This window comes from Rhinopithecus roxellana, chromosome 11 (assembly GCF_007565055.1).
Source record: "Rhinopithecus roxellana isolate Shanxi Qingling chromosome 11, ASM756505v1, whole genome shotgun sequence".
Lineage (NCBI taxonomy): Eukaryota > Metazoa > Chordata > Mammalia > Primates > Cercopithecidae > Rhinopithecus > Rhinopithecus roxellana.
This window is the reverse complement of record NC_044559.1, coordinates 91652658-91679599: the sequence shown is the minus strand read 5'-3', so window position 1 is coordinate 91679599 and position 26942 is coordinate 91652658. Positions and strand designations below refer to the sequence as shown.

The 26942-nt window shown below is 37.1% G+C and overlaps 1 protein-coding gene across 3 annotated transcripts in view; it reads left to right on the top strand.

The window, feature by feature from the left end:
- HERC4 (HECT and RLD domain containing E3 ubiquitin protein ligase 4) overlaps positions 1–26942 on the top strand; it is a 153022-nt gene that overhangs the window by 25715 nt on the left and 100365 nt on the right. For all 3 annotated transcript variants that reach the window (XM_010375398.2, XM_010375392.2, XM_030940447.1), the window contains 5 exons: positions 3987–4146; positions 11401–11477; positions 15677–15898; positions 16982–17073; positions 24084–24214. In XM_010375398.2, the coding sequence (XP_010373700.1) occupies positions 3987–4146; positions 11401–11477; positions 15677–15898; positions 16982–17073; positions 24084–24214 (682 nt within the window). The remainder of the gene's footprint in view (positions 1–3986; positions 4147–11400; positions 11478–15676; positions 15899–16981; positions 17074–24083; positions 24215–26942) is intronic.

The following is a 26942-nucleotide window of genomic DNA, read 5'->3' as shown; positions in this document are numbered from 1 at the left end:
GTTACACATTAAATGGATTTTAACAAATGTATAATGACATGTATCCATCATTGTAATATCAGGCAGAATAGTTTCACTGTCCTCAAAATCCCCTATTCTCTGCCTATTCATCCCTCCCTCCCTTTATCCCTTGGCAGCCACTAATTATTTTACTGTCTCCATCATTGTGCCTTTTCCAGCTTGTCATATAGTTGGGATCATATAGTTTGTAGCCTTTTCATATTGGCTTTTTTTTACTAAGTATTAAGTACATTTCCTCTATGTCTTTTCATGGCTTGGTAGCTCATTTCTTTTTAGCACTAAATATTCCATTGTCAGGATGTACCACAGTTTATCCATTCACCTACTAAAGGATGTCTTGGATGCTTCTGGGTTTTGGCAATTATAAATAAAACTGCTGAAAACTTCCATGTGGGCTGGATATGGTGGCTCATGCCTGTAAATCCTAACACTTTGAGAGGCTGAGGTGGGAGGATCGCTTGAACCCAGGCGTTCATGACCAGCCTGGGCAACATAGTGAGACCCTGTTGCTACAAGAAATTAAAAGATTAGCTGCGTATGGTGGCCTGTGCTTATAGTCCCAGCTACTCTGGAGGCTGAGGTGGGAAGATTGCTTGAGCCTGGGAGGCTGCAGTGAGCCATGATTATGCCACTGCACTTCAGCCTGGCAACAGAGTGAAACCCTGTCTCAAAAAAACAAAAAAACAAAAACACCATGTGCAGGTGTTTATGTGGACATAAGTGTTTGAGTAAATATCAAGGAATTGGGTCATATGGTAAGAGTATATTTAGTTTTGTCAGAATCTGCCAAACTGTTTTCCAAAGTGGCTGTACCATTTTGCATTCCCACCAGCAATGAAGGAGAGTTCCTGTTGCTTCACATCCTTGCCAGCATGTGGTGTTGTCAGTGTTTTGTCTTGTGGCCGTTCTAATAGGTGTGTAGTGGTATGTTTTTTTAAGTTGTAATTCCCAGGAGACATAAATTGAACATCTGTTTGTATGCCTGCTTGCCATTTGTGTGTCTTCCTTGAGGAGGTGTAAGTTTTGGTCTTTTACCTGTTTTTAAAATGGGATTGTTTGTTTTCTTCTTGTTGTTCAGTTTTAAGCATTCTTTGTTTACTTTGGATTAACACTTTATCAGCTGTATCTTTTGCAAATATTTTCCCCTGGGCTATGGCTTGTCTTATTCTCCTGATAGATTTTTTAATGAAGCTTAACCCATATGGGAAAGTGCAAAATTGAAAATACATGTATAGCTTGATGAGTTTTCTGAGCTAATCTATTATTGGCTTCTCAGTGTAGTTTGAATTTGCATTTCTCTACGGGCCATTTCTGGTTTTTTTCTCAGAACTTTTGGTTCACATCTCTTACCCACTTGTCATGTGAATTACTGACCTTTTTTTCCCCCTAGGAAATCAATAAAAACTGGGGATGTTATTTTGTCTGAGATGAATAATATTTTTTGCCGCCTTGTTTTCATCAGTTTTTTGACTTTGCTGTTGGTTTTGCTATAACAATTAACTTGAATTTCCTCAAATGGATACATGGAATCTCCTTCTCAGGACTCAGCTAGTTTTCACTGTTTTCCAAAATTCTTCATGTTTGTTGTTGTTGTTGTTTTGGAGACACGGTCTCACTCTGTCGCCCATGAAGGAATACAGTGGCACGATCACAGCTCACTGTAGCTTCAACTGCTTGGGCTCAAGTGATTCTTCCCCCTCTGTCTCCCCACAGGTGTATGCCACCATGCTTGGCTAAATTTTTAAAAAATTATTTGTAGAGATGAGGTCTCACTATGTTGCCCAGGCTGGTCTCAAACTCCTGGGTTCAAGTGATCCTCCCACTTTGGCTTCCGCAAGTGCTGGGATTACAGGTGTGAGCTACCTGGCCTGGACTATCTTTTAAGGTTTCCATAAATAGCTCATGTTCCTTTAGTGCTTTTTGTATATGTTTATCTTAGCATTTAGTCACAATCTTTATCTCACCTGTTTTTCCGTAGGCCATAAACTCATTGAGGGCTAGGATGCTTGTTTTATTCTCTCTCTGTCCGTGCTTGGAGCACAAGAAGTGTACAATACAACTGTTGAATATAAATGATTGCTTCTTTGTTTCTTGGATTTGGTGCCTTTGACTTTACAACCATTGCTTTCTTTACAGCTGATGCTATTAATTTGTTATTGTTGAACCAACCAAGCAGTCTTACTTACCCCCCTTTACATCCTGTCATTTTCTGCTACTTCCTTTGAGGATTGTTCTGGAGAGACCTTGACTTTTTCTGGAACCTCTGTGAGAGATAACAGATCTTTTAAACATTTACTTCTTCATAATTAAGGTTTATGGGAATGTTTTGATATAAACAAATGATGCTTTACTTCTAAGTATTTTTTCTTTATTTTTTTTTTTGGGAACAGTGTCGTATCTTGTTTTCCTTTTTTGTTTTTGTATGTTTCTGTAAAATAATTTTTTAAAAGCTCTACAAAAAGTGAGATATTAGTGTAATAAACTTCCATGTACTGGAAGCTTCAGGAGTAGGTAAGTACTTAATACATCATTAGAGTTGTGCAAGTTCCTAGAGGCTATCTAGGGCTAACTTCCCACTCCAAAATGCAAGATAGTAATTTAGATACAATTTGAATTTCTGTATCGATAGGAATTTTAGCCTCTTTGGTTCAGTCTGTTTTCGTTATTGAACAGCTGCATTTGTAAATTGAGCTAAACTATGCCTCTGAAGAAACCCTGATCCAGTTTTAACCACTTTCAACATAAGACTTTTAGTTTGTTGAAGACAATGATTATAGCTTTCTTATTAAGCTGAAATAAAGTTAATTTTAAATGGCATCTTTTAAAAAACTTGTGGTACTAGTAAAAAAAAAAAACTGACAAACACATCTTGAGGACTAAGAGAAACAAATTCACTTTCCTTATTAATTTGTCAATTGATGGCTACTGGTAGTAGGGCCAGTATTTTAAGTTAATTTCTGATTTAAAACTTGAACATATTTTAACCACGTAAGCAGTTTTTATATCTTTTAATATTAAGTTGGCAATCCACAAATGGAAACCCTGTCAGTCATGGCTTACAGCCTTTCAGTTCTCTACTCACCGTATCTAATAGATGCTTTATTTATGAGATCTTTAAAAAATTTGCTTTCTATTCAGAAATTGCTAATTCAGTTTATTTCCTTAATTTTCTTTTTTTATCTTGAGACAGGGTCTGGCTTTGTCACCCAGGCTGGATTGCAGTGGCATGATCTCAGCCTACTGCAACCTCCATCTCCCAGATTCAAGCAATTCTCCTGCCTCATCCTTTCTCGAATAGCTAGGATCACAGGCGTGCACTACCACACACCCAGCTAATTTTTGTATTTTTAGTAGAGATGGGGTTTCACCGTTTTGGCCAGGCTGGTCTCGAACTCCTGACCTAAAGCGATCTGCCCTTCTTGGCCTCCAAAATGCTGGTATTATGGGCGTGAGCCAGCACACTGGGCCTATATCCTTAATTTCAGAATCACTTCATGGCAGCGTATACATTGTAATATGTGTGTCAGTTATGATCTTATTGTTAAAATCAAGCAGCCCAGGTTATTTAAATGATTTCTTCTTCTTCTTCTTTTTTTTTTTTTTTTTTTCCACCTGGACTCTTTTATTAGTAATAGATTTGAATAGAAGGTACATTCTGAGAGAATCTTTATAAGCCCTTAACTTCTTCATGAAAATGATCAGGTCACTTAATATTCTGAGTTGATTTTGTCCTGTAATATATTTATCTGTGGTTTACCACAATGAGAATTAACGTATGGAATATGTTTGTTGAATAGTTTAAAATAACTGGTTATATCTAGCATTATGTTTAAGCATTTCTTTAGCTTGTTTGTATAAAATGAAGAATGTGTTTTGTTCTTATTGGAAATTCAAAACTAGAATGCAGTGTCTTTTTCTTTGATTTCTGTACTAGAATGCAATATCTCTTTTCTTGATTTCTGTAGAGCAGGTTGTTGCCCTGGATGCCCAAAATATCGTAGCTGTTTCATGTGGAGAAGCTCATACGTTAGCGCTAAATGACAAAGGCCAGGTGTATGCTTGGGGTCTCGATTCTGATGGACAGCTTGGCCTGCTAGGATCAGAGGAATGCATCAGAGTACCCAGGTAACAAAGGTGACCAGAAAGAGGTCCTTAACAATCTTTTAAAATAAATTTATTAATCTAGGTCGTTCTGCTTATCTTTGGGCATGTAAGAGTTGACATCTCATTATTTCTCCCCTTTGAGTCCTTTGATAAGAGTTTGGTTCTTGCTTATGATGTTAATTGAGCTATTGATTGGTTTGCTATTTTTATATACTCTATATTTTCTCTATAATCAATAGAATTTATGTTTGTAAAAAAAAAGGGATAGGGAATATTTGCTTCATTACAAATTTTTTTAGTCGGTTAGACTAATTTAAACGACTATCTTGAGTGTTCCTGCTATTGAAATATTTATTAAATGTTGATTTGTTGAATGTTTTTCACTAACTTGTCTTTTTTTAGCCTTTATTGTTTCTGTTGAGTATAGAAGTCTAACATGCTTACTGTAAAAAGAATGTAGTCAGTTTCCACTTTTTACATAGCAGTGACCACAATTTAATTAATTCATCATATAATTATTTCACAATTAAAAAATAAGCAGTGCCTCATCAATGTTTTAGTCTTACACAGTTATAGAGGGCATAATCATTTTTTGTTTTTGTTTTTGAGACGGAGTCTCACAGTGTTGCCCGGGCTGGAGTGCAATGGTGTGATCTCGGCTCACTGCAACCTCCGCCTCTCGGTTTCAAGCCATTCACCTGCCTCAGCCTCCCGAGTAGCTGGTATTACAGCCTCCCACCACCACACCTGGCTAATTTTTTGTATTTTTAGTAGAGATGGGGTTTCACCATGTTGGCCAGGCTGGTCTCGAACTCCTGACTTCAGGATCTGCCCACTTTGGCCTCCCAAAGTACTGGGATTACAGACATGAGCCACCGTGCCTGGTTAATCATTGTTTTAATACTAAAAACTCCAACAGCATGAATTACGTAGGTGAAAAATACACAGATTTAAAGAAAAGTATTCAGTTTATTTTAGATACGTAAATAATACATTAACTCATACTTAGTTTTAAAATTTATACAAATTGTGACCTCTTTAAACTCTTTTGTTCTTTTTCCTAGTAGTAGTTGTAGGGATAAAAGAACTATACAGGGACCAAGGGATTTTTTTTTTTTTTTTTTTTTTTTTTTTAAAGACAGAATTTGCTCTTGTTGCCCAAGCTGGAGTGGAGTGGCACGATCTTGGCTCCCCACAACCTCTGCCTCCTGGGTTCAAGCAATTCTCCTGCCTCAGCCTCCTGAGTAGCTGGGATTACAGGCATGCGCCACCACACCTGGCTAATTTTGTATTTTTTTAGTAGAGACGGGGTTTCTCCATGTTGGTCAGGCTGGTCTCGAACTCCAGACCTAAGGTGATCTGCCCACCTCAGCCTCCCAGAGTGCTGGGATTACAGGCGTGAGCCACCTTGCCCAGCTGGAACCAAAGTATTCTTAAGTTAATTTTAGATATACTGCAGATGGCATTTTTCTACACATCTTTATGTATTTTGTTTTTAACATTGATAAAGTTTGTTTTGGTTTGAGAATGAGGATGTAACTACTGGAATAAGAAAATGGAGCATAAGAACTCTTAATTTGACATGTTATATCATGTTAATAATGAACTATCTGTTGAGACTTTCGTTTTTTTAATTGAACTTATAACCAAATTCCACAAAACTCCCCAATTTGCTTACCCTTTGTTTCTTCTGCACTAATGCACACAATTCCCAGTGTGCTTTTGATTCCTCTTAATGATGGAACTTTTGGGAGAAAAAAAAATTTTTTTCTTAAGTTAAAACATTCATAAAAGCATAATGACCTCACATATGACCCACCCTCTACTCTTTTTATTTCTTCTCACAAGTAATTCTTATAGAACAGGATTTTAAATTTAAGATTTTAGGCTGGGTGCAGTGGCTCATGCCTGTAATCTCAGCACTTTGGGAGGCCGAGCGGGGTGGATCACGAGGTCAGGAGTTCGAGACCACCCTGGCTAACACGGTGAAACCCCGTCTCTACTCAAAATACACAAAATTTGCGGGGCATGGTGGCAGGCACCTGTAGTCCCAGCTCCTCGGGAGGCTGAGGCAGGAGAATGGCATGAACCCAGAAGGTGGAGCTTTCAGTGAGCCAAGATCGTGCCACTGCACTCCAGCCTGGGCGACAGAGCGAGACTCTATCTCAAAAAAAAAAAAGATTAAAAAAACTGTGTTTTTAGGATGAAAAGATATTTGCATGTTAGATCTTCTAAGTCAGTATTCTTAAAACCATGATTCATGGCAAAACTTTCTAGTTTCCTTTATTTTTACTCTACCAGTCTGATTCTCATACTTAAATTTTTGTTGATGTTCACCTTTAAGGGATTTTAGTCAGTAATACATAGGTAAATAATAAATGAAAAGAAAGTTAATTATAAGGAGAGAATTTTATTATTTATAAAATTTATGTGAGCATTGTCCAATAATAACTATGAACCTGGATGGGGACCTGAAAGAGAATTTACTTGAGTTCTTTGGTTTAAACATCTTTATTTTTGTATATGTTCAACATCGGTATTAACTTTAAGCTGTATGTTAAGGTATTTCTGCTTTTCATCCTTCTCAATTTTTCAAAATTTGATGGCTTGATCTGATTTGTTGTAACATATACATAGATTTTACTGATATTATCAGGTTTTAAAGGGCCATTTAGTATTTCAGTGGAAATGTATTTTTATAAAAGGAAGAGTGCCAAGTGAGTTTTAGTTTTAATTTCAGTACCAAATCATTTTTTAGATGTAAGGTGTTTATAGATTTTTGTTTGTTTTTTGAGACAGGGTCTCACTATGTCACCCAGGCTGGTTTGCAGTGGCATGCTCACAGCTCACTGCAGCCTCGACCTCCTGGACTCAAGTCATCCTCCCATCACAGCCTCCTAGTAGGTGGGACTACAGGCATGTACCACTATGCTTGGCCAATTTTTGTATTTTTTGTAGAGACGGAGTTTCACCATGTTGCCCAGGCTGGTCTTGAATTCCTAGACTCAAGGGATTCACCGGCTTTGGCCTCCCAAAGTGTTGAGATTACAGGCGTGAGCCACTGTATTCTGCCTAGTGTTTATAGATTTTCGTAAGAGTAATCAGAATAGGCAGGGTGTGGTGGCTCACGCCTGTAATCCCAGCACTTCAGGAGGCCGAGGTGGTGGACCACAAGGTCAGGAGTTCAAGACCAGCCTTGCCAAGATGGTGAAACCCCGTCTCTACTAAAAATACAAAAAATTAGCCAGGCAGGCGCCTGTAATCCCAGCTGCTTGGGAGGCTGAGGCAGAGAATTGCTTGAACCTGGGAGGCCGAAGTTGCAGTGAGCTGAGATTGCGCCATTGCACTCTAGCCTGGGCGACAGAGTGAGACTCCATCTCAAAAAATTTAAAAAAAAAGAGTAATCAGAAAAGTGAGGATTCACATTAGGTGTTACTTTGTGACAACAAAATCCATTTTTTATGCCAATGGATGGATGATATTAAAGAAGAATGTGAAAATAATAATAGGCTATAACTGAAACTAATTAGTTTGATAATGAATTCTTTCCTACTTCTAATTTTGTTTTGTTTCGAAGTCACTACTTTGGGAAAGACCAGGTATTTTAAATAGTGTCTGTAGACCTGCATTTCTGGCTAGATTTTAATGTAGAATATATATTACACCTTTTTATTTAAAAAATTAACCCAAATTTTATTATCTTAGTTTAATGTAAGTGGAAATACATAACTTTGCACACAGACTTCAGAAAAATAATTGTTGGCAATAAAGATGTAGTTTGTCTTCTAAAAGTTCTGCTTCTTGGACATATGCATTAAGAAATTATGGCAAGATAGTATAAGATTATTATTTTTGTGAGTACAGCAATTTCTGGACTATACAAACTAAACATATTTGAATTATTAGCTTGGTCACAAAAACAATTTATTTTCTTGTTATTCATTTTAAAATATATTACAATTCCTGCCTAATTTTAGCATCTGAAAATTTGGAACATTATAGGTTAAAAAGAAAAAGAGTAGTTTTTAATGGTATAGACTAGATCCGTTGTTAGTCTAAATTTTTCATTTTTTTTTAACCAACTCCCCTATTCTGAGATAAATTTTTCAAAATTGAAATGAGTTGGTGTTAAGATTTTTCTTAAATAACTAGGAAAGTTGTGGCTTAACTGGAAAATAGAAAATTGTTAATTGTGTTTAATTGGCAAAATATTTAATGCTTTAGCTCCTCAAATGTTTAATTACATATTATAAACTTTTTACTAATCGTTAACGTTAGTGGTTGGAATTTTGTCTTCAGAATCATAACTAGCAATGCCTGATTTCTGCCTGTATTGCCACTACGCGTTAAGTTGGAAAAATAGAAGAATATAACAGTGTACATATTCCATAATTAATATGCTTTAGCAGAGTCCCAAAGGAAGGGTGTATAAATTTGATTTCCAATGCGTGTGTGTGTGTGTGTGTATATATATTTTTAATTTCCAAAATTTATTCTGTCTTCTTTTCCTTTTTTCTTTTTTTTTTCTTTTTTGAGACGAAATTTCACTCTGTCGCCCAGGCTGGAGTGCAGTGGCGCAATCTCGGCTCCCTGCAACCTCCGCCTCCTGGGTTCAAGCCATTCTCCTACCTCAGCCTCCCAAGTAGCTGGGACTACAGGCACCCATCACCATGCCCAGTTAATTTTTGCATTTTTAGTAGGGACGGAGTTTCACCGTATTGTCCAGGCTGGTCTTGACCTCCTGACCTTATGATCCACACGCCTCAGCCTCCCAAAGTGCTGGGATTACAGGTTTGAGCCACCATGCCCAGCCTTTCTTTTGCTTTTCTGTTCAGTGTATTCCAATCTTCAAAAATTAAAAATGATTAAACACATTATCTTTTTTATGTGACAAAGGGGATTACTTTTGATGAATTCTAAAAAATGTAATTATATTCTAATTTATCTCTTTAGGAAAAATGGAACATGGGAACTTTGTTTTACCATTCACAATATTTTTTAATTTCTGAAAGCTAAAACAAAGAAAACAAAACCAGTATCTCCCCATTCTTCAGGGTATTAATACATTTATATGAAGATGAAAGGGGATAGTTTTTTCTTTAACACAGTAGTGACATAGAAAAATATATTTTCTGGTCTCTGTAGTAGATAATGGCAAAAGATATTAGCATTTATATGTATTACAAGCCTTAGGTTAATATTTTGGAAAGGAGAGTAACTGAATATAAATTGCTATGCAAATTTAGAAGATTTTTGGCAAAATTTATGACTAATACTGAAGCCTCCAAGACCTTACAAATTTATTTATCCTTTAACAGTATATTCATTACATACTATTAATTCGGCACTATAGCAGGTGCCAGGCATTATCATGGGTGTAAGACACATGGTTTGCCTTCACAGAACTTACTGTTTAGCAGAGGAGACAAATATTCAATAAATAGGTACCCTAGTAGTTAGTAGCGATAAATGCTATGAAGGAAGAAACATAGAGTACTGTGAGAATGTAGTATTTTGAAATGTTTCTTTTGCAAAATTGTGCTTGATACCCGGAATAGTGTTTTTTTCCCTAAAATACTTAATATGCTGAACAGGTCAGTGTATCATCTGCCTAGTACACATAAGCAATAACAGTAAATGTTTAGTAATTTGAGCATAGTTATGTATGTTCATATATTTTTTATTCCTTCCTCTGTTTGCATTGCCAGTGTTTGATTTTGCTATTTCAAAGAAATGGCATTTTGTTAAGTGAAAATTTGAAGGTGCATTGGATCCTGCTAATTTGTTGGATTCTGCTAAATTGTAGCAGTACAATTCTCAAGTTTTGTAGTTAAGAGCATAACTCCACTAAATAAAAATATTTTTAATACAATAATATGGAATTAGAGTAACTCTCCTTTTTCCTGCTCAAAATTTGATTTGCTGAAGCTGCCTCCCGAAAATCATGTGTGTCGACTCTGTGGTCAGAATTTGCTCCGGACTCTCTTATGGCAGAATCAGGTCAGGTGACAGTATCAGGTAAAGGGAAATAAGAAACATATTGTGTACCTCCCTATCCCCCCTTTTTTTCTTTTTTCTTTCCTTTCTTTTTTTCTTTTCTTTTCTTTTTTTTTTTTTTTTTTTTTTGAGACAGGGTCTTACTCTGTCACCCAGTCTGGAGTGCAACGGTGTGATCTTGGCTCACTGCAGCCTCTGCTTCCCGGGTCCAAGTGATTTTCCTGCCTCAGCTTCCTGAGTAGCTGGGACTACAGTGTGCCACCACACGTGGCTAATTTTGTGTGTGTGTGTGTGTGTATTTTCAGTAGAGGCAGGATTTCACCAGGTTGGCCAGGCTGGTCTCAAACTCTTGACTGACCTCAAGTGATCTGCCCATCTCGGTCTCCAAAAGTGCTGGGATTACAGTGACCCACCTGTAATCCGCATCTGGCGTCCCCCTTTTTTTTCCTTGAAAACATTCATTCAGGAAAAACAGTAACATGACCAGGCAAAGGGAAAGAACCTATGGAGATGCTGGGATGGTTGATACACATACAAAGTTAATTGATTTTTGTAATGTTTTAAAAATGAGCCTTTAAAATTGTGTGGTGGTAAAACAAAACTCAGGAAAGAGGGGAAAGAAATTACAAAAGTATAAGGACAAAATACAAAAGAGAAGAAAATAAGACTTAACATATTAGTAGTGATTGTTATAACTGTGAATTGAGTAAATTTCCCGAGTAAAAAAATTGAATGTCCCTGATTTAGACATAAAGTAAAAAGATAGCTTGTAAGGAATAGGTTTCATAATTTGAGAGTTGGTAGAACATATATATAAGAATCCTTGTTGGTTCTTAAGAAACCTGATAAAGGAGAACATACATTAAACTAGGCAAAACACCAGTTTTAGACAAATTAGATAATGTACATTTGCTTTCCAGATGTATTGCCAAGTTTCTAACTGTAAGCTGATTTAAAAACACTTTTTATAATGAAAGAAAATGTCTGAATTATAAGAGCACTCTGAGGAATACTTGAGGTATGAGCATAGCTCACTTTGCTTAAATACTGTCTTTCCAAGATGTGTTCTTATCACCCCTTTTAACTTTATTTTTTTGTATCTTGCTCTTGTTTACTGATTTTAGCATAAATTTTTGGTATGCTAAAATTGGGCTTGTATGAAAAAAATAATATGACCTATATGCATATAGTAGGCCATCAATAAATAACATAAATAGCATTCAAGATCAGTTTGTTAAATGGAATGAACTGATCTTGATCTGTCTTCTTCTTTTCTAGAAATATTAAAAGTTTGTCAGATATCCAGATTATACAGGTTGCTTGTGGTTACTATCATTCACTTGCACTTTCTAAAGGTAAGCATTAGTTTTTATTTTATTTCTCTTCAGTTTTATTACTTGGTACTTTTTTTTATTGTGCATATAGTTCTCCAGCTTCGTTCATCTTTCTCCAAGATTGCCCTGGTTCTTGATTCTTTTTATTTCCATATAACTTTTAGAATTAACTTGTCAGTCTGTATACACACACACACACACACGCGCGCGCGCGCACACACACACAGAACTAGGAATTTGATTGGAATTTCATTGTCTCTGTAAATCAATTAAGGATATTGAACCTTTCAATTCTAGAACACGGTATATTTGTCCATTTAAGTCTCCCTTTAATTTTTTCCATTAGCATTTTGTTTTACCTGGACAAGTCTTAAACACCTTCGATTAAACTTTCCTGTAGGTATTTGATTTTTTGTTGTGAATGGCGTCATTTTTTGTTTATTATGTAGACATGAAATTGATTTTTGTGTCTGTTTATTAAACCGTTAAAAACTCTTCATAGCTGCAACTGGGGAGGATTGCTTCCCCAATCTCATAGATGAACTTTCTATGCATAGAAATAAAGAAGGCTAAACATCATATTTATTAGCTTTGTATGCATTCCTCTCTTACCAATTTAACTTACTAGTATCCTAGCTAAGGATTGGAATATGGGCTAGTAAAGAATCTGCCATATGTATGTTTTTTACCATTAAAATAAATAGGTTTGCTGGGTGAGGTGGCTCATGCCTATAATCCCAGCACTTTGGGAAGCCGAGATGAGGGTATCACCTGAGGTCAGGAGTTTGAGACCAGCCTAGCCAACATGGTGAAACCCTCTCTCTACTAAAAATACAAAAAATTAGCCGGGCGTGGTGGCACACACCTGTAGTCCCAGCTACTTGGGAGGCTGAGGCAGGAAAATTGCTTGAACCCAGGAGGTGGAGGTTGCAGTGAGCCAAGATCGTGCCACTGCACTCCAGCCTGGGTGACACAGTGAGACTCTGTCTCAAAAAAAAAAAAAGAAGAAATAGGTTCCATTTGCTCCATTGTTACTATTTAGTGTTACTATTTAGTGAAGCCTACTACAAATAAAACACTAAGCTAGAACCGGGGGGAAGCACCGATAAATTAAGAGACAGGTTTAGGGATCATACAGTCTAGTGAAAGAGACAGATGTCCAAGTAAATAACTGTAGTTTGAGGCAGAAAAATATGTGTATTATTTCAGACAAGGTAAAAGTAAAATGCTGTGACAATGATATAATTGTTTCTAATTGATATAATTGGTAACAGTAAGGAGGGGATTACTATTTGATGCAAGTCTTTAAATATTTTTTTTATTAATAATTGGAGAAATGCTGAGAAGGACAAGGAGAAATGTTGAGTGGCTAAGGGAGTTATGCTAGTGTAAAGGCATAGAGTTAAGAAAATGGAGTATTTGAATATTGGCATGTAGTTTTATGTGGGTGTTGTGAGGGAGTGGGAGACATACTCATACTTCAGTTTAGGCTGAAATAAAAAGAGAAATCTGTTATAAAGGGCCTTAAATGTCATATTAAGGAATTTGGACTTCTGTAGGCAGTTAGGAACATGGAATCTCTGTGTATTCTTTGTTGTTTTGCCAACTCCTCTTTTGATATTTTGGTAGGTGGATCTAACATAAATTTAAACTCAGAGGTTTTACTGAGGACAGTTTCATATTGACCTTTTTTTTTTTGGCTTACTCAGCTTTATGCTGTAGGCAATATGTTATTCATTTGTTTTTTTTTTTTTGTGACGGAATCTCTCTCTGTCGCCCAGCCTGGAGTGCAGTCGTGCAATCTCGGCTCACTGCAAGCTCCGCCTTCTGGGTTCATGCCATTCTCCTGCCTCAGCCTCCCGAGTAGCTAGGACTACAGAGGCCCACCACCACGCCCTGCTAATTTTTTGTATTTTTTTTTAGTAGAGACAGGGTTTCACCATGCTAGTCAGGATGGTCTCTATCTCCTGACCTCATGATCCTCCCGCCTTGACCTCCCAAAGTGCTGGGATTACAGGCGTGAGCCACCGTGCCCAGCTACTAAACATTTTTTAGAGCCCTTAGTATGAACTAGGCATACTACAGCATACAGTAATAAGCAGTATACTACTTATTAGCCCTCGTGATATAGTCATTCAAATAATGATATAATTACATACTATGGTAAGGGCTATAAAGAAAAACTTTAGGGTATTTAGAACATACAGCAGAGGTACTAGACCTTAATCTAGGAGATCAGGGAAGGAAGGCTTCTGCTGGGAGAGAGTTGAAATAAACTGGACAAAGATGAGGGGAAGGTTTAGGTAGAGAGAACAGCAAGTGTGTGAGAAGTGGCCACTGGAGAATATGAAGGAAGGCAAGTATGGCTAGAGTATAGCGAGTGAGGGAAGAGACTGATATGAGAAGAGATTGGAAACATAGTAGATCATACAGCACCTTATAAGCCTTGTTTAAAGTGTTTATCCCAAGAGCAATGAGAAAGCACTGAAATATATTTTTTGGGGTGAGCAATATTATCAAATCTGCATTTTTACAGTATCTCTATACATGTATACAAATGTCTGTTTATATGCACATAGAACATTTCTTGAAGGACTTACCAGTAATTGGTTAGAGTGCTCGTCTCAGGCTGGGTGTGGTAGCTCATGCCTGTAATTCCACCACTTTGGGAGGCTGAGGTGGGCGGGTCGCTAGGTCAGGAGTTCGAGACCAGCCTGTCCAACGTGGTGAAACCCCGTCTCTGCTAAGAATATTTTTTAAAAAATTAGCCAGATGTGGTAGCACATGCCTGTAATCCCAGCTACTCAGGAGGCTGAGGCAGGAGAATCACTTGAACCCGGGAGATGGAGGTTGCAGCAAGCGAAGATTGTACCACTGCACTCCAACCTAGGTGACAGAGCAAGACTCCATCTCAAAAAAAAAAAAAAAAAGAGTGGCTGTCTCTTCAAAGAGGAACCAGGATTCTGATTTTTTTTGGAAGGAAGCTTACTTGTAAGTGTGTACTATTTTGTAGTTTCAATTAAAAAACTCAGTTATTGGCCAGGCGCAGTGGCTCGCACCTGTAATCCCAGGACTTTGGGAGGCCGAGACGGGAGGATCACGAGGTCAGAAGATCGAGACCATCCTGGCTAACACAGTGAAACCCCGTCTCTACTAAAAATACAAAAAATTAGCCGGGTGCAGTGGCGGGCGCCTGTAGTCCCAGCTACATGGGAGGCTGAGGCAGGAAAATCGCATGAACCCGGGAGGCGGAGCTTGCAGTGAGCCAATATTGCGCCACTGCACTCCAGCCTGGGCGACAGAGCAAGACTCCATCTCAAAAACAAACAAACAAACAAAAAAAACTCAGTTATTAGTGTATCAGTTATTTAGTGCCAGTTGTTAGTTTAATAAAAGGATGTCTAAAGTTGCAAAACACGATGGCAGTATGGGAGCAAAAGTGACAGGCAGGGGAAACTATTATAGGAATCAGTTAAGATGGTGAGGAATGGATCTATTTGCCATATTTTTCTTTAGAAAGAAAACTGTATATAAATTGGTGATATATGATAGACTGGATATCTGTGAAGTTTAAAAAAAAAAAAAAAGGAATTAAGGAAGACTCCCTTGGTTTATAATTGTTGCTACTGAGTCAGTTATGATGTTATTTACCAAAATGGGGAACACTGGAAAGAGGTCCAGGGAAGTAGGATGGGGGTAATGAATTTCGTTGGGGGCATCCTAAGTTAGAAGTTCCTTTGAAATTTCCAAGTATAGATGTCAGGTAAACAGTGGGTTATGTGGGTATTTTACTCAGGAGAGGTTTGGGCTAGTGATAAAATTTTGAATGTGATCAGCAGATAGTTACTGAAGTTTGAGCTTGAATGAGTACCTCTTGGGAGAAACTACAGAATAAAAATGAGACTTGAGGAATATTAAAAGGAGACTGTTGAGGAGCATAAGGAAATGAGATTACTCCTTGTTATGTGACTCACCTGTTCCTCTGTGTAGTCAATCAAACTTAAAGTATACTAATACTAAATGTTCTTCTAGGTAGTAGTATATGTTCATATAAGAAAAATAAACATAATTGCTAAAAATAATATTTATATTCTTTTGATGATAGGAAGAATGTCCCAAAATAATACTCTTTGTATGAAATTTTAAATGAAATGATTATTTTCAAATTAAATTTTTTGCATATAAGAAAAATGGTTAATTTTTCCATTATTGTTTTACAGCAAGTGAAGTCTTCTGTTGGGGACAGAATAAATATGGCCAATTGGGTTTAGGTACTGACTGTAAAAAGCAAACTTCACCACAGCTGATTAAGTCTTTGCTTGGAATCCCTTTCATGCAAGTTGCAGCAGGAGGAGCCCATAGTTTTGTACTCACCCTTTCTGGAGCTATCTTTGGATGGGGACGCAACAAGTTTGGTCAGCTAGGTCTTAATGATGAAAATGGTAGGTTCTCATTATGTATAGTTTAAGTGTGTTTTTTTAAAAGAGATGATCTTTTGAGATAGATCAGTGATTCTTAGTATAAGAGAGAAATGTATGTTCCCTGGTGTAGAGGTGGGGATAAGATGTTATTTAAAAATTCCATTTGGGGAATGCAGTGGGAAGACACAAAATATCCTTTTTTCATTAAAGAACTATAAAAAGTATATCTGGGCAACATCTTTGGTACTGGATATTTATTAAAAGACAGTTGAAAAACATAACTTCAAATTGTTAATCCACTGTTGGCCACGGTTAGTGGAAGGAAGCTATAAAATTATTCTGGGGAAGTAATATGAAGTGTTAATCTTTGGGTTTTTCAAGGAAATATTTAAATGATTTGGGTTAAATCTTTGGTTGGGCTTCACTTTTAACATTGATGCTAAAGTCTTAAAAATAAACATTTTGAATTTGAAAGAATTATAATTGAAACAAGTTGGGATCTTGGAACTTATTTTTCATGATTACATTGAGTTGAATGCCAGTATTTGACTTACAAAAGCTAATTTCTTATAGTTCAATATAATTGTAATGACTGAAATGGACAAAAGTGAGTTGTTAATCTAATAACGATTAGTAATGATAAGCAAAGAATTAAAGAATACCTTGTTTTGCCTAAGAAGAATATGTCATATTAGGATATCATGTATCTTTTCTGCTACAAAACAGCCTAAAGTACATTTTTTTCCCCAGGCTTTTAAGTAGGCTCCTGTTGGTATAACTATCATGAAGTGAATATAAAGAATGATGTGTATATGTGGAAAATTAGAAGCAGTTAAATAATTTTGAAATTCCTTGATTGCCGAGTCCTGTGCAGACTGGCATATTGGTTGTTTAGCGCTTAACTCTTTAAGTCCTTCCTTTATCACAATAGTATGGATAGGCCTGGGAACCCGACTTAGGAAGCTTGTACTACAAAATCATTGAATCATAGTTAAAATTATGTGCTCACAACTGTCTACTGAGCTTGGGAAGCTGTAGAGGAAACACATCTAGATGAGTTTTAATTTTTAAAATATTATTAACATCTCTTGTTGGAATTTTCAGATAGGTATGTTCCTAATTTACTAAAGTCACTAAGATCTCAGAAAATAGTTTATATTTGTTGTGGAGAAGATCATACTGCTGCACTAACCAAGGTATTGTACTTTTAAAACTTCTTTATTATTGCTCATCATAGTTCTTTCATGATTAATCAATGTTCTCATGATATTTTCTCAAGTTTTAACTTGAGTGTTATTGGTATTTCAAACATAATTTATCTGGGAAAAAAGACTTATTCTTGAAAATAATTTACCTAATTTTTCAACTTTGTTTTATGTTATAAAATGTGAATTGATATACTATTATATGTAATGATAGTATATTGCTGAATTTCTCAGCTTTATATGAAATACTGCTTAAGTCATACTTTGAATAAAATTATTCCATTTTAGTTCATTAGGCTTGCCATGATATATGTATCAAACCCATTTATATTGTGTAGCTCAGCCTAATTTGAATGTAGTTTCCATTTGGCTTATAAATACTTCATACAAGCAATAGAGGAGATGAATCTGTCTGTTATTCATAGGCCAAGTATTGTGCAAGCAGTTATAGTAAGCTTTGATCAGAGTTTTATCAATGGCTTTAACTCTGACCTCTCACTGTCTTGGGTATGTGCCAATTAAATATCAGTACTGTTTAGTTCTCAAGTGACTAGAAGTTAGATGAAAATGAAAGCATTCAATTAACCTTTACCAGAGAATTATTTATTGCAGTCATGTTAATATAAAGGAATTTGCAAGTTTTTCATTGGTCAAGTTAGAAACTGGTTAAACTTCTTTATCTGTTTTGGTCTTACATAGTATATAAAATTGGTAAAAAGACATTAATGTCCGGGCACGGTGGCTCATGCCTGTAATCCCAGCGCTTTGGGAGGTTGAGGCAGGTGGGTCACCTGTGGTCAGAAGTTCAAGACCGGCCTGGCCAACTTGGTGAAGCCCTGTCTCTACTAAAAATACGAAAGTTAGCTGGGCATAGTGGTAGGCACCTATAATCCTTGCTACTCAGGAGGCTGAGGCAGGAGAATCAGTTGAACCCAGGAGGTGGAGTTTGCAGTGAGCTGAGATCACACCATTGCACTGCAGCCTGGGAGACAGAGTGAGACCTTGTTTCAAAAAAAAGAGGCATTAACTTCTAATCAGGCTTTAAAATTCTGCATTATATTTCTACTTGGGAATTTTAGCAGGACAAGAATTACTCTTCATTATTGTTGAATATAATGAACTCAAGGCACTTTTAAAAGTATAATGACCAATTATGAAAGTTAAAGTATTTTGTATTACTTGCCTTTATTAAAGAAAGAATATTATACCTGCCAATCTTATTATTAGGTTGATGCAAAAGTAATTTCGTTTTTTGCCATTAATGGTAAAAACCACAATTACTTTTGCACCAACCTAATATCATATTTTATTGATTTTGGTGTTCAGGTTACAAATGTAATCACTGAAGTCTTATTTATTCCTGTTGGCAAGTCTTACATTTTACTTGTCCTTTTTTGTTATTGGTATTTGGAAGAAATTTATCAAAATATAAAAAATACCATGTGTGATGTAATTCCAAAAACTTAATTTTATGGCAGAAAGGCTAACAATGTTAATGCTTTTCAGATTCAGCCTTTCAGATAACCATTCATCCTAATGTTCTAGGATAAGTAACTTTTTGTGTCTATTTAGTTTTAAGAAATGCTAATTCTATTACTCTTTTGTATTCCTCTGTCAGAAGATAGTAGCTAGTGACATTTGTTTATTGGAATTTTGGGTGTACGTCATTTTTAACAAAATTAGATAGTTGTAAATATCCCCAAAATAAAATACTTTATTTTCCCTTGATTTAAGTTAAAATACATGTTCCGTATCCATCTGTCTTGCTTTTCTGGAAGAATTTCTTGGAAATAGTAAATAGATTAAGATTGCTTTATGAAATAGTCTTCTGTACAAAGCCTACACTAGGAAAACTGCATTAGGAAAGATTTTAAAACTAACTTTTAAAAACAATAAATGGAAAGACATGCCATGTTTATAGATATGAGGATACTTCCATAAAGATGTCACATTTTTTTCAAGTTTATTTGTAGATGTATTACGTAAGTCACATACAAATACACATTTTGATTAGCAGAGACACTTTTAGGAATCTACCCCAAAGATTTGAAATTATGTATGCACAAGACCATTTATTGTAGCATTTTAATAGCAAAAGACTAGGAGAAATCCAAATATCCATGAGTTAAATTGTGGTACATCCCTGTAATGAAGTACAGTGAAGTGTAAAACAGAATGAGATACTTATGCTGTGGAATGATTTCTATGATATATTGCTAAGTGAAAAGAGCAAGGTGTATGGAACAGCTGTCTTTTTGTAAGAAAGGGACCGAAATATGAGCATACATCATATGCCATGTATGTTTGTTTGTTTTTGTTTTTGTTTTTGAACAAAAACTCTGTCTCCCAGGCTGGGATACAGTGGTGTGATCTTGGCTCACTGCAACCTCCGGGTTCAAGCGATTCTCATGCTTCAGCCTCCCAAGTAGCTGGGATTATAGGCATGTGCCATCACACCTGGCTATTTTTTGTATTTTTTTGTAGAGATGTGGTTTCACCATGTTTGCTAGGCTGGTCTTGAACTCCTGACCTCAAGTGATCCACCTGCCTCTGCCTCCCAGAGTGCTGGGATTACAGGTGTGAGCCACTGCGCCTGGCCATGTATGTTTTTAAAAATACAATAATTTAAAATTAATAGCCAGAACAAATGTGCCTTGCCTTATGATTTTTTACTTTGGAATCTAGAAACTGTTACATGTAATTAAAAAGCAAAATTATGGCTCAGTGCAGTGGCTTACACCTGTAATCCCAGTGCTTTGGGAGGCTCAGACAGGTGGATCACGAGGTCAGGAGTTCAAAACCATCCTGGCCAACGTGGTGAAACCCTGTCTCTACTGAAAATACAAAAAATTAGGCTAGCGTGGTGGCAGATACCTGTAATCCCAGGTGCTCAGGAGGCTGAGGCAGGAGAATCACTTGAACCTGGGAAGTGGAGGTTGCAGTGAGCTGAGACAGTGCCACTGTACTCCAGCCTAGGCAACCGTCTCAAAAAAAAAAAAAGCAAAGTTTTGTATATATATGTAAAAATTATATGTAAATTATATACATATTAGTCCTTAAAAATGGAAAACTAACAAGTTGGTGACACAACTACACAAGAAAGAATTATTTTAGGTGATTTTAAAATACAGCATTTTGCTGTACATCACTAGGGGGAAATACGCTAAGGATAAACTGAATCCACAAAGAAATCTTAAACTGCATTCTTTTCCTTTTTTTTTTTTTTCTTCTTTTTTTTTTGAGACAGAGCCTCACTCTGTCACCCAATCTGGAGTACAATGGTGCGATCTTGGCACACTGTAACCTCCACCTCTTGGGTACAAGTGATTCTCCTGCCTCAACCTCCTGAGTACCTGGGACTACAGGCGTGCGTCACCACTCCCCTGCTAATTTTCTGTATTTTTAGTAGAGATGGGGTTTCACCATGTTGGCCAGATTGGTCTCGAACTCCTGACCTCAAGAAATCCACCCGCCTTGGCCTCCCAAAATGCTAGGATTACAGGCGTGAGCCACTGTGCCTGGCCCTTAAACTGCATTCTGTAACTTTTTGTTCCCCTGAGATGGGGGTCTCACTCTGTTGCTCAAGTTGAGTGCAGTGGCACAGCCATAGTGCACTGAAGCTATGACCAAATTCTTGGGCTCAAGCAGTCCTTCCACCTCAGTCTCCTGAGTAGCTAGAACTGCAGGCATGCGCCACTGTGCCTGGCTGGTTTTTTTTTTTTTTTTTTTTTTTTTTTTTTTTAAATTTTTTGTAGAGATTGTGTCTCGCTTTGTTGCCGAGGCTGGTCTGGTACTCCTGGTTTCAAGTGAGCCTCCCACCTCAACCTCCCAAAATGCTGGGATTACAAGTGTGCATTCTGTAGTCTTACTGTTAGAAGTAAATTTGCTATTATCTTTTTTCTAATATGTTACATATACATAGGAAGAAAGCAAAGAAGTAGTTATTTTACTGTATTGTAAACTATGATTTTCAACTTAAGAGAAAAGAGATAGGTGTAAAACTATAGGAATTAAGTTAAAACCTTGTGATCTTTACTTTGAATTGCAATTGTTAGTATGAACTCTTTGTTTATTTTTCTCCAAGAATATGCTTTTTGTTTTGTTTTTGTTTTTGTTTTGCCATAACCACTGAAAGGTCCTAGAAGTAATGAACCATGTATAATCTGGACACAATGATAATCCCTTGATTGTTATAGATTCTCCACTAAAAGGAACCAGGGCTTCTTAGAGAAGAGTCCGATCCCATGTCTGGGGCAACAAATACGTATAAGAATACTTTTGGGCATTTTGTGTTATAAAAAAGCAAAGATTACTGCAGTCCTGTCAGAAGAACAACTTGAAGGAGCTTTCACTGGATATGGAGAAGAAATAATGACTGCAAAAAATGGAAAACATCAGATCTATAAAAAATCCATGAGTTTGTAATGATCTTCTCTTCCCGCAAATCGATATAAGCAAAACTTATTGCTTACCTTTGGAAGTTGCTAGGACAACACTCATGTTTTTTTTTTAACTGGTCAATAATGGGAAAGAATCAAGTATTCTGCCTTTCATTTGCAATTTGTATTTTAGGTAATTTAATAGTTAATGAGTCAAATTATTTATAGAAGAATTTCAGTTCATAACTGTAGGAAAAATAATAAAACTAGAAAAATCACCATTTTAGACTCCCTGATGAAATAATGAATCTAGGCAAAGACCATTAAGCCTAATGGGGATGTATCAGGCTGACACACTTTGACTTATTTTTATTTTATATATATATATATATTTTTTTTTTATTGAGATGGTGTCTCACTGTGTTGCCAAGGCTGAAGTGCAGTGGTGTGATCTTGGCTTACTGCAGGCCTCCGTCTCCTAGGTTCAAGTGATTCTTCTGCTTCAGCCTCCCGAGTAACTGGGATTACAGGCGCACACCACTATGCCCAGCTAATTTTTGTATTTTTAGTAGAGACGAGGTCTCGGCATGTTGGCCAGGCTGGTCTCAATCTCCTGACCTCAAATGATCCGCCTGCCTCAGCCTCCCAAAGTGCTGGGATTATAGGCGTTAGCCACCGTGCCCCACCCGACTTACTTATTTTTAACTTCACTAACAAAGCAGACATAACGCTTTGTGACATGATGCAGTAAAATAATCAGGAAGATTTAAACATGGCTATTGATTTTGTGAATGTGATAATAGTATTATGGTTATATACTTTTATCTCTTAGAGATATATGCTGTTGAAGATACATACACATTTGTGGGTGAAATGATATGATGACCACAGTTTGCTTTAAAGCACTCAAGTGTTTTTTGTTTTGTTTGAAAATACCCCCAAAAGGGAAAGGGAGACACCAGTGAAACAAAATAACCAACCTTTTGCCAGTTATTGAAACTGAATGATGGTTATATGGTGATTTACTATATTTTCTCTTTACCTTTGTGTATTTGCTTGAAATTTTCTATGATAAAAAAAGAAAAATGAATGTTCTCATATAACGGTATGTAATAACGCTATTAAATGATGAAAGCAGGATATAAAGTTGCCTATATAGCTACAACTATGAGGAAAAGCAGTTGAACTGAAGAATACTAATTGTGATTGTGTTATCACAGATTTTTTTCCAATACAGAACTTCTAATTTAGTTATATGTTATATGTTTTTTTGTTTGTTTGTTTGTTTTGTGACAGAGTCTCGGTTTGTCGCCCAGGTTGCAGTTGAGTGGCATGATCTCGGCCCATGGCAACCTGCGCCTCCTGGGTTCAAGCGATTCTTCTGCCTCAGCGTCCAAAGTAGATGGAACTACAGGCGCCCACCACCACGCCTAACAAATTTTTTTTTTTTTGAGATGGAGTCTTTCTCTGTCGCCCAGGCTGGAGTGCAGTGGCGCAATCTCGGCTCACTGCAAACTCTGCCTCCCTGGGTACAAGCGATTCTCCTGCCTCAGCCTCCCAAGTAGCTGGGACTCCAGGTCCGTGCCACCATGCCTGGCTAACTTTTTGTATTTTTAGCAGTGACGGGGTTTCACCTTGTTAGCCAGAATGGTCTCGATCTCCTGACCTCGTGATCTGCCTGCCTTGGCCTCCCAAAATACTGGGATTACAGGTGTGAGCCACCACGCCTGGCCCTAATTTTTGTATTTTTAGTAGAGACCGGGTTTTGCCATGTTGGCCAGGCTAGTCTCAAACTCTTGACCTCAGGTGATCCATCTGCTTTAGTTAAATGTTTCTATGAGGAGTTTTTTTTAAATGACATCTGTATATTATAGTAACTGTATGCTAAAAATTGCTATAAGGCCACGCACGGTGGCTCATGCCTGTAATCCCAGCACTTCGGGAGGCCAAGGCAAGAGGATTGCTTGAGCCCAGGAGTTCAAGAACAGCCTGGGCGACACAGGAAAACCCCATCTCTACAAAAAAGTAAAAAAAATAGCCAGACTTGCTGGTGCATGCCTGTACTCCCAGCTACTTAGGAGGCTGAGGTGGGAGGATCACCTGACTCCAGGAGGTTGAGGCTGCAGTGAGTTGTGATTATGCCACTGCACTCAAGCCTGGGTGATAGAGCAAGACCCTGTCTGAAAAAATAAATAAGTAAATAAAAATTGGTATATTTATGCACTCTGGTTACATGTACTCTTTTTGCAGCACATCTATGTAAGGCAGTAACTACCTTGAAAAGTGAAGATACCATTTTTAGGTTTTGTGAAGTTTTGTATATGTACTTGGAATCCAGCAAGACAGTATAATGATAATGAAAGGCAATGCAAATAAATACTTATTTGTATCTCTTCAGTGTCTACTTTAAATATTTTATAACGGTGAAAACATCATTACCTGGAATTCTCATAGTTGTATGACATTTTACTTTGAAAGAGCCATCTATCTGTTAAATTATGAAGACAGTTCTTAGAAGAGAAAAACCTGAGTTTATATTAAAGAGTTGGACTTACTTTTCTGGAGATCAGTTATTTTCTTTATTATGCCTTCTAATGATAAGGGATTTTGTCTTTTTTTTAGGAAGGTGGAGTGTTTACTTTTGGAGCTGGAGGGTATGGTCAGTTGGGCCATAATTCTACCAGTCATGAAATAAACCCAAGGAAGGTTTTTGAACTTATGGGAAGCATTGTCACTCAGATTGCTTGTGGACGGTAAGGTGTTTTATAAAAGAGCATTCTGGTCTCTAAACTGCAGTTGTTTAGGGATTGCTTATTGAATTATTTCAGGGATCCTAATAATCTGAGGAAACACCTTCTCCTTCCAAATACCTATTTTGCCACTGAGGAGTCATAGTAACAGGAGAAACATCTTTTTTACTGTTATTTTATTTATCTTTACTTGAACAGATTTAGCTGAGGCAAGATGTTAATAAGGTATATGTAATATTATATTTATTGTATTTGATATCGCACTCAAAAGGCTTCTTTCTTTCTTTCTGTTTTCCACCTTTTTTTCTTTTCTTTTCTTTTTTGGGTGATAGAGTCTTGCTATGTCACCCAGGCTGGAGTGCAGTGCCACAATTGTGGCTTATTGCAGCCTCAACCTCCTATGCTCAAGTAATCCTCTTGCCTCAGCCTTTTGAGTAACTGGGACTACAGGAATGCACTACCATGCCCAGCTAATTTTATTTTTTTAATTTTTAGAAGCAACAAGGTCTCATTATGTTGCCCAGGCTTACCTTTTTTCCTTAAAGGGTGAGGAGATCGACCAGTTAATTAAGATAGAATTAATGTGATAAAAGTTTGATTGGTATAATTAAACCAATTATCTCCTAATTCTCCTTATTCTGAGTTCTTGGGAGTAAACAGAAGAGTCTTTGACATTGAGCTTCATCTATTGATTCTTAGGTCTTGGGAATAAATAGAGGAGTCTTTGAGTTGAACTTCATCTTTGGGGGAACTAAATTGAGCATACTCCCAAGTAACAAAATGTACCTTTTTGACCACTTAATTTAATTTTGATCAGCTTGCTTAATGTTTTTCTACCTTGTATGCATATCTATATAATAGTTTAGTTTTATCAACTATTAGCTTCAAATGCATGTAATCACACTGTAAGTATTCTTTGGTGATTCTTTTTTCCTCTTTAATGGTATCCTGTAGTTCCCCTAGGCTCTCTACATTTTTTTTAAGATCTCTTTCTGTTCCACAGACTCAATAATTTCAACTGTCCTATCTTTATATTTGCTGATTTTTCTTCTGCTTGCTGAAATCTGCCTTCAGATCTCTTTAGTGTATTTTTTATTTCAGGTATTGTACTTTCCAACTCCAGAATTTTTTTTTTAGTTTTTCTTTTTGATTGGTATTTCCATTTTGTTCATAGTTTTTTTTTTTTTTTTTCTTTTTACACATCTTACTCTATAGTTATTTGAGCATCTTTAGGATGTTTGATTTAGTCTTTGTCTTTTAGGTCTGCCATTTGACCTTTCTCAGGGGTAGTTTCTATTGTTGGTTTATATTTTCTTTGAATGGGCCACCCTTGCCTACTACTTACTACGTAGTAACAGGAGAAACATCTTTTCTCCTTGTGATGTTTTTTGAAAGCTGGATATTTAACTCTAGTAATGTGGTAACTGGAAATCAGATTCTCCCCCTTCTCCAGAGTTTGCTGATTTTTGGTTTTTGATTATTATAGGCTGTCTCTGTGTCAGGAGTCACCCTGAGGTATAAAAATGAGGTCTTTGCAGATCTTTTCTTAGGCTGTACCTTTTCCTGCTGATGCACAGTGACTTTCTAAATTCACCCATAAATGTGGTTGCTTTTTAATGTTCTAGACCTTAAATGCCTGGTTCCCCAAAGAAATAAAGAAAAAAATGAAAGGTGGGGGTGGAAGGAGAGTGGAAGAAAGAAAGGGAAAGGCATCAGCCCTTTGAATTCCTTGGAAGTCTCTTTAGCCAGAATGGGAGAGTGTACAACAATGATTGCCTGTCTTTCTGCACCTTGACGATCAGAAGCACCAATCAGTGATCAGGGCACCAGTTCCTAAAAGGGACAAAGTCCTTTTTGCCCACCCTGGCTTCTACAAGTTGCGTACAAGCTGCTCCTGGAACCTGTTCATGGCTCCCTTACACAGGAGTAAGGAATGGGTAACTGCTACCATGCTATGATCTGAAATTGAAATTAACCAGAGTTTGCCATCCACCTCTTCTCTTGGAAATAACAAACCTGTGCATAGACTCCAGAGTTGCAAAATGGTTCTGTCAGACAGATTTTGCCGGTGTAATTGTTGTACAGATGGGAAACAGATTCTTGGTGCTTCTTATTCCACGATTTTCCAAGAATCCCCTTTTCTAGCTCCATTTTTGAAAATCCTTCACCCTCCTACTGTATGGTGTCACTGTTGCCATAAGTTGGTATATGTACATGGATCTCTTTCTATGATCTCTAATTTTTCAATCTATATGCCTGCCCCTGTGCCACTTAAACACTATATAGACACCATAATAACTTCTTCTATTTGGGGTAAAGTGACTCCTTGTTATTCTTCTGTTCTTTAAGAATGCTTTGGGTGGATTGGGTGCGGTGGCTCACGCCTGTAATTCCAGCACTTTGGGAGGCTGAGGCGGGTGGATCACCTGAGGTCGGGAGTTCGAGACCAGCCTGACCAACATGGTGAAACACTGTCTCTACTAAAAATACAAAATTAGCCGGGCGTCGTGGCACATGCCTGTAATCCCAGCTACTCGGGAGACTGAGGCAGGAGAATCGCTGGAACCTGGGAGGCGGAGGTTGCAGTGAGCCAAGATCACACCATTGCGCTCCAGCCTGGGCAACAAGAACAAAACTCCGTCTCAAAAAGAAAATAAATAAAGAATGCTTTGGCTGATGATGACCTTTATTACTTTCATATAAATTTTCGCATAGGTCTGTCAAGTTCTCT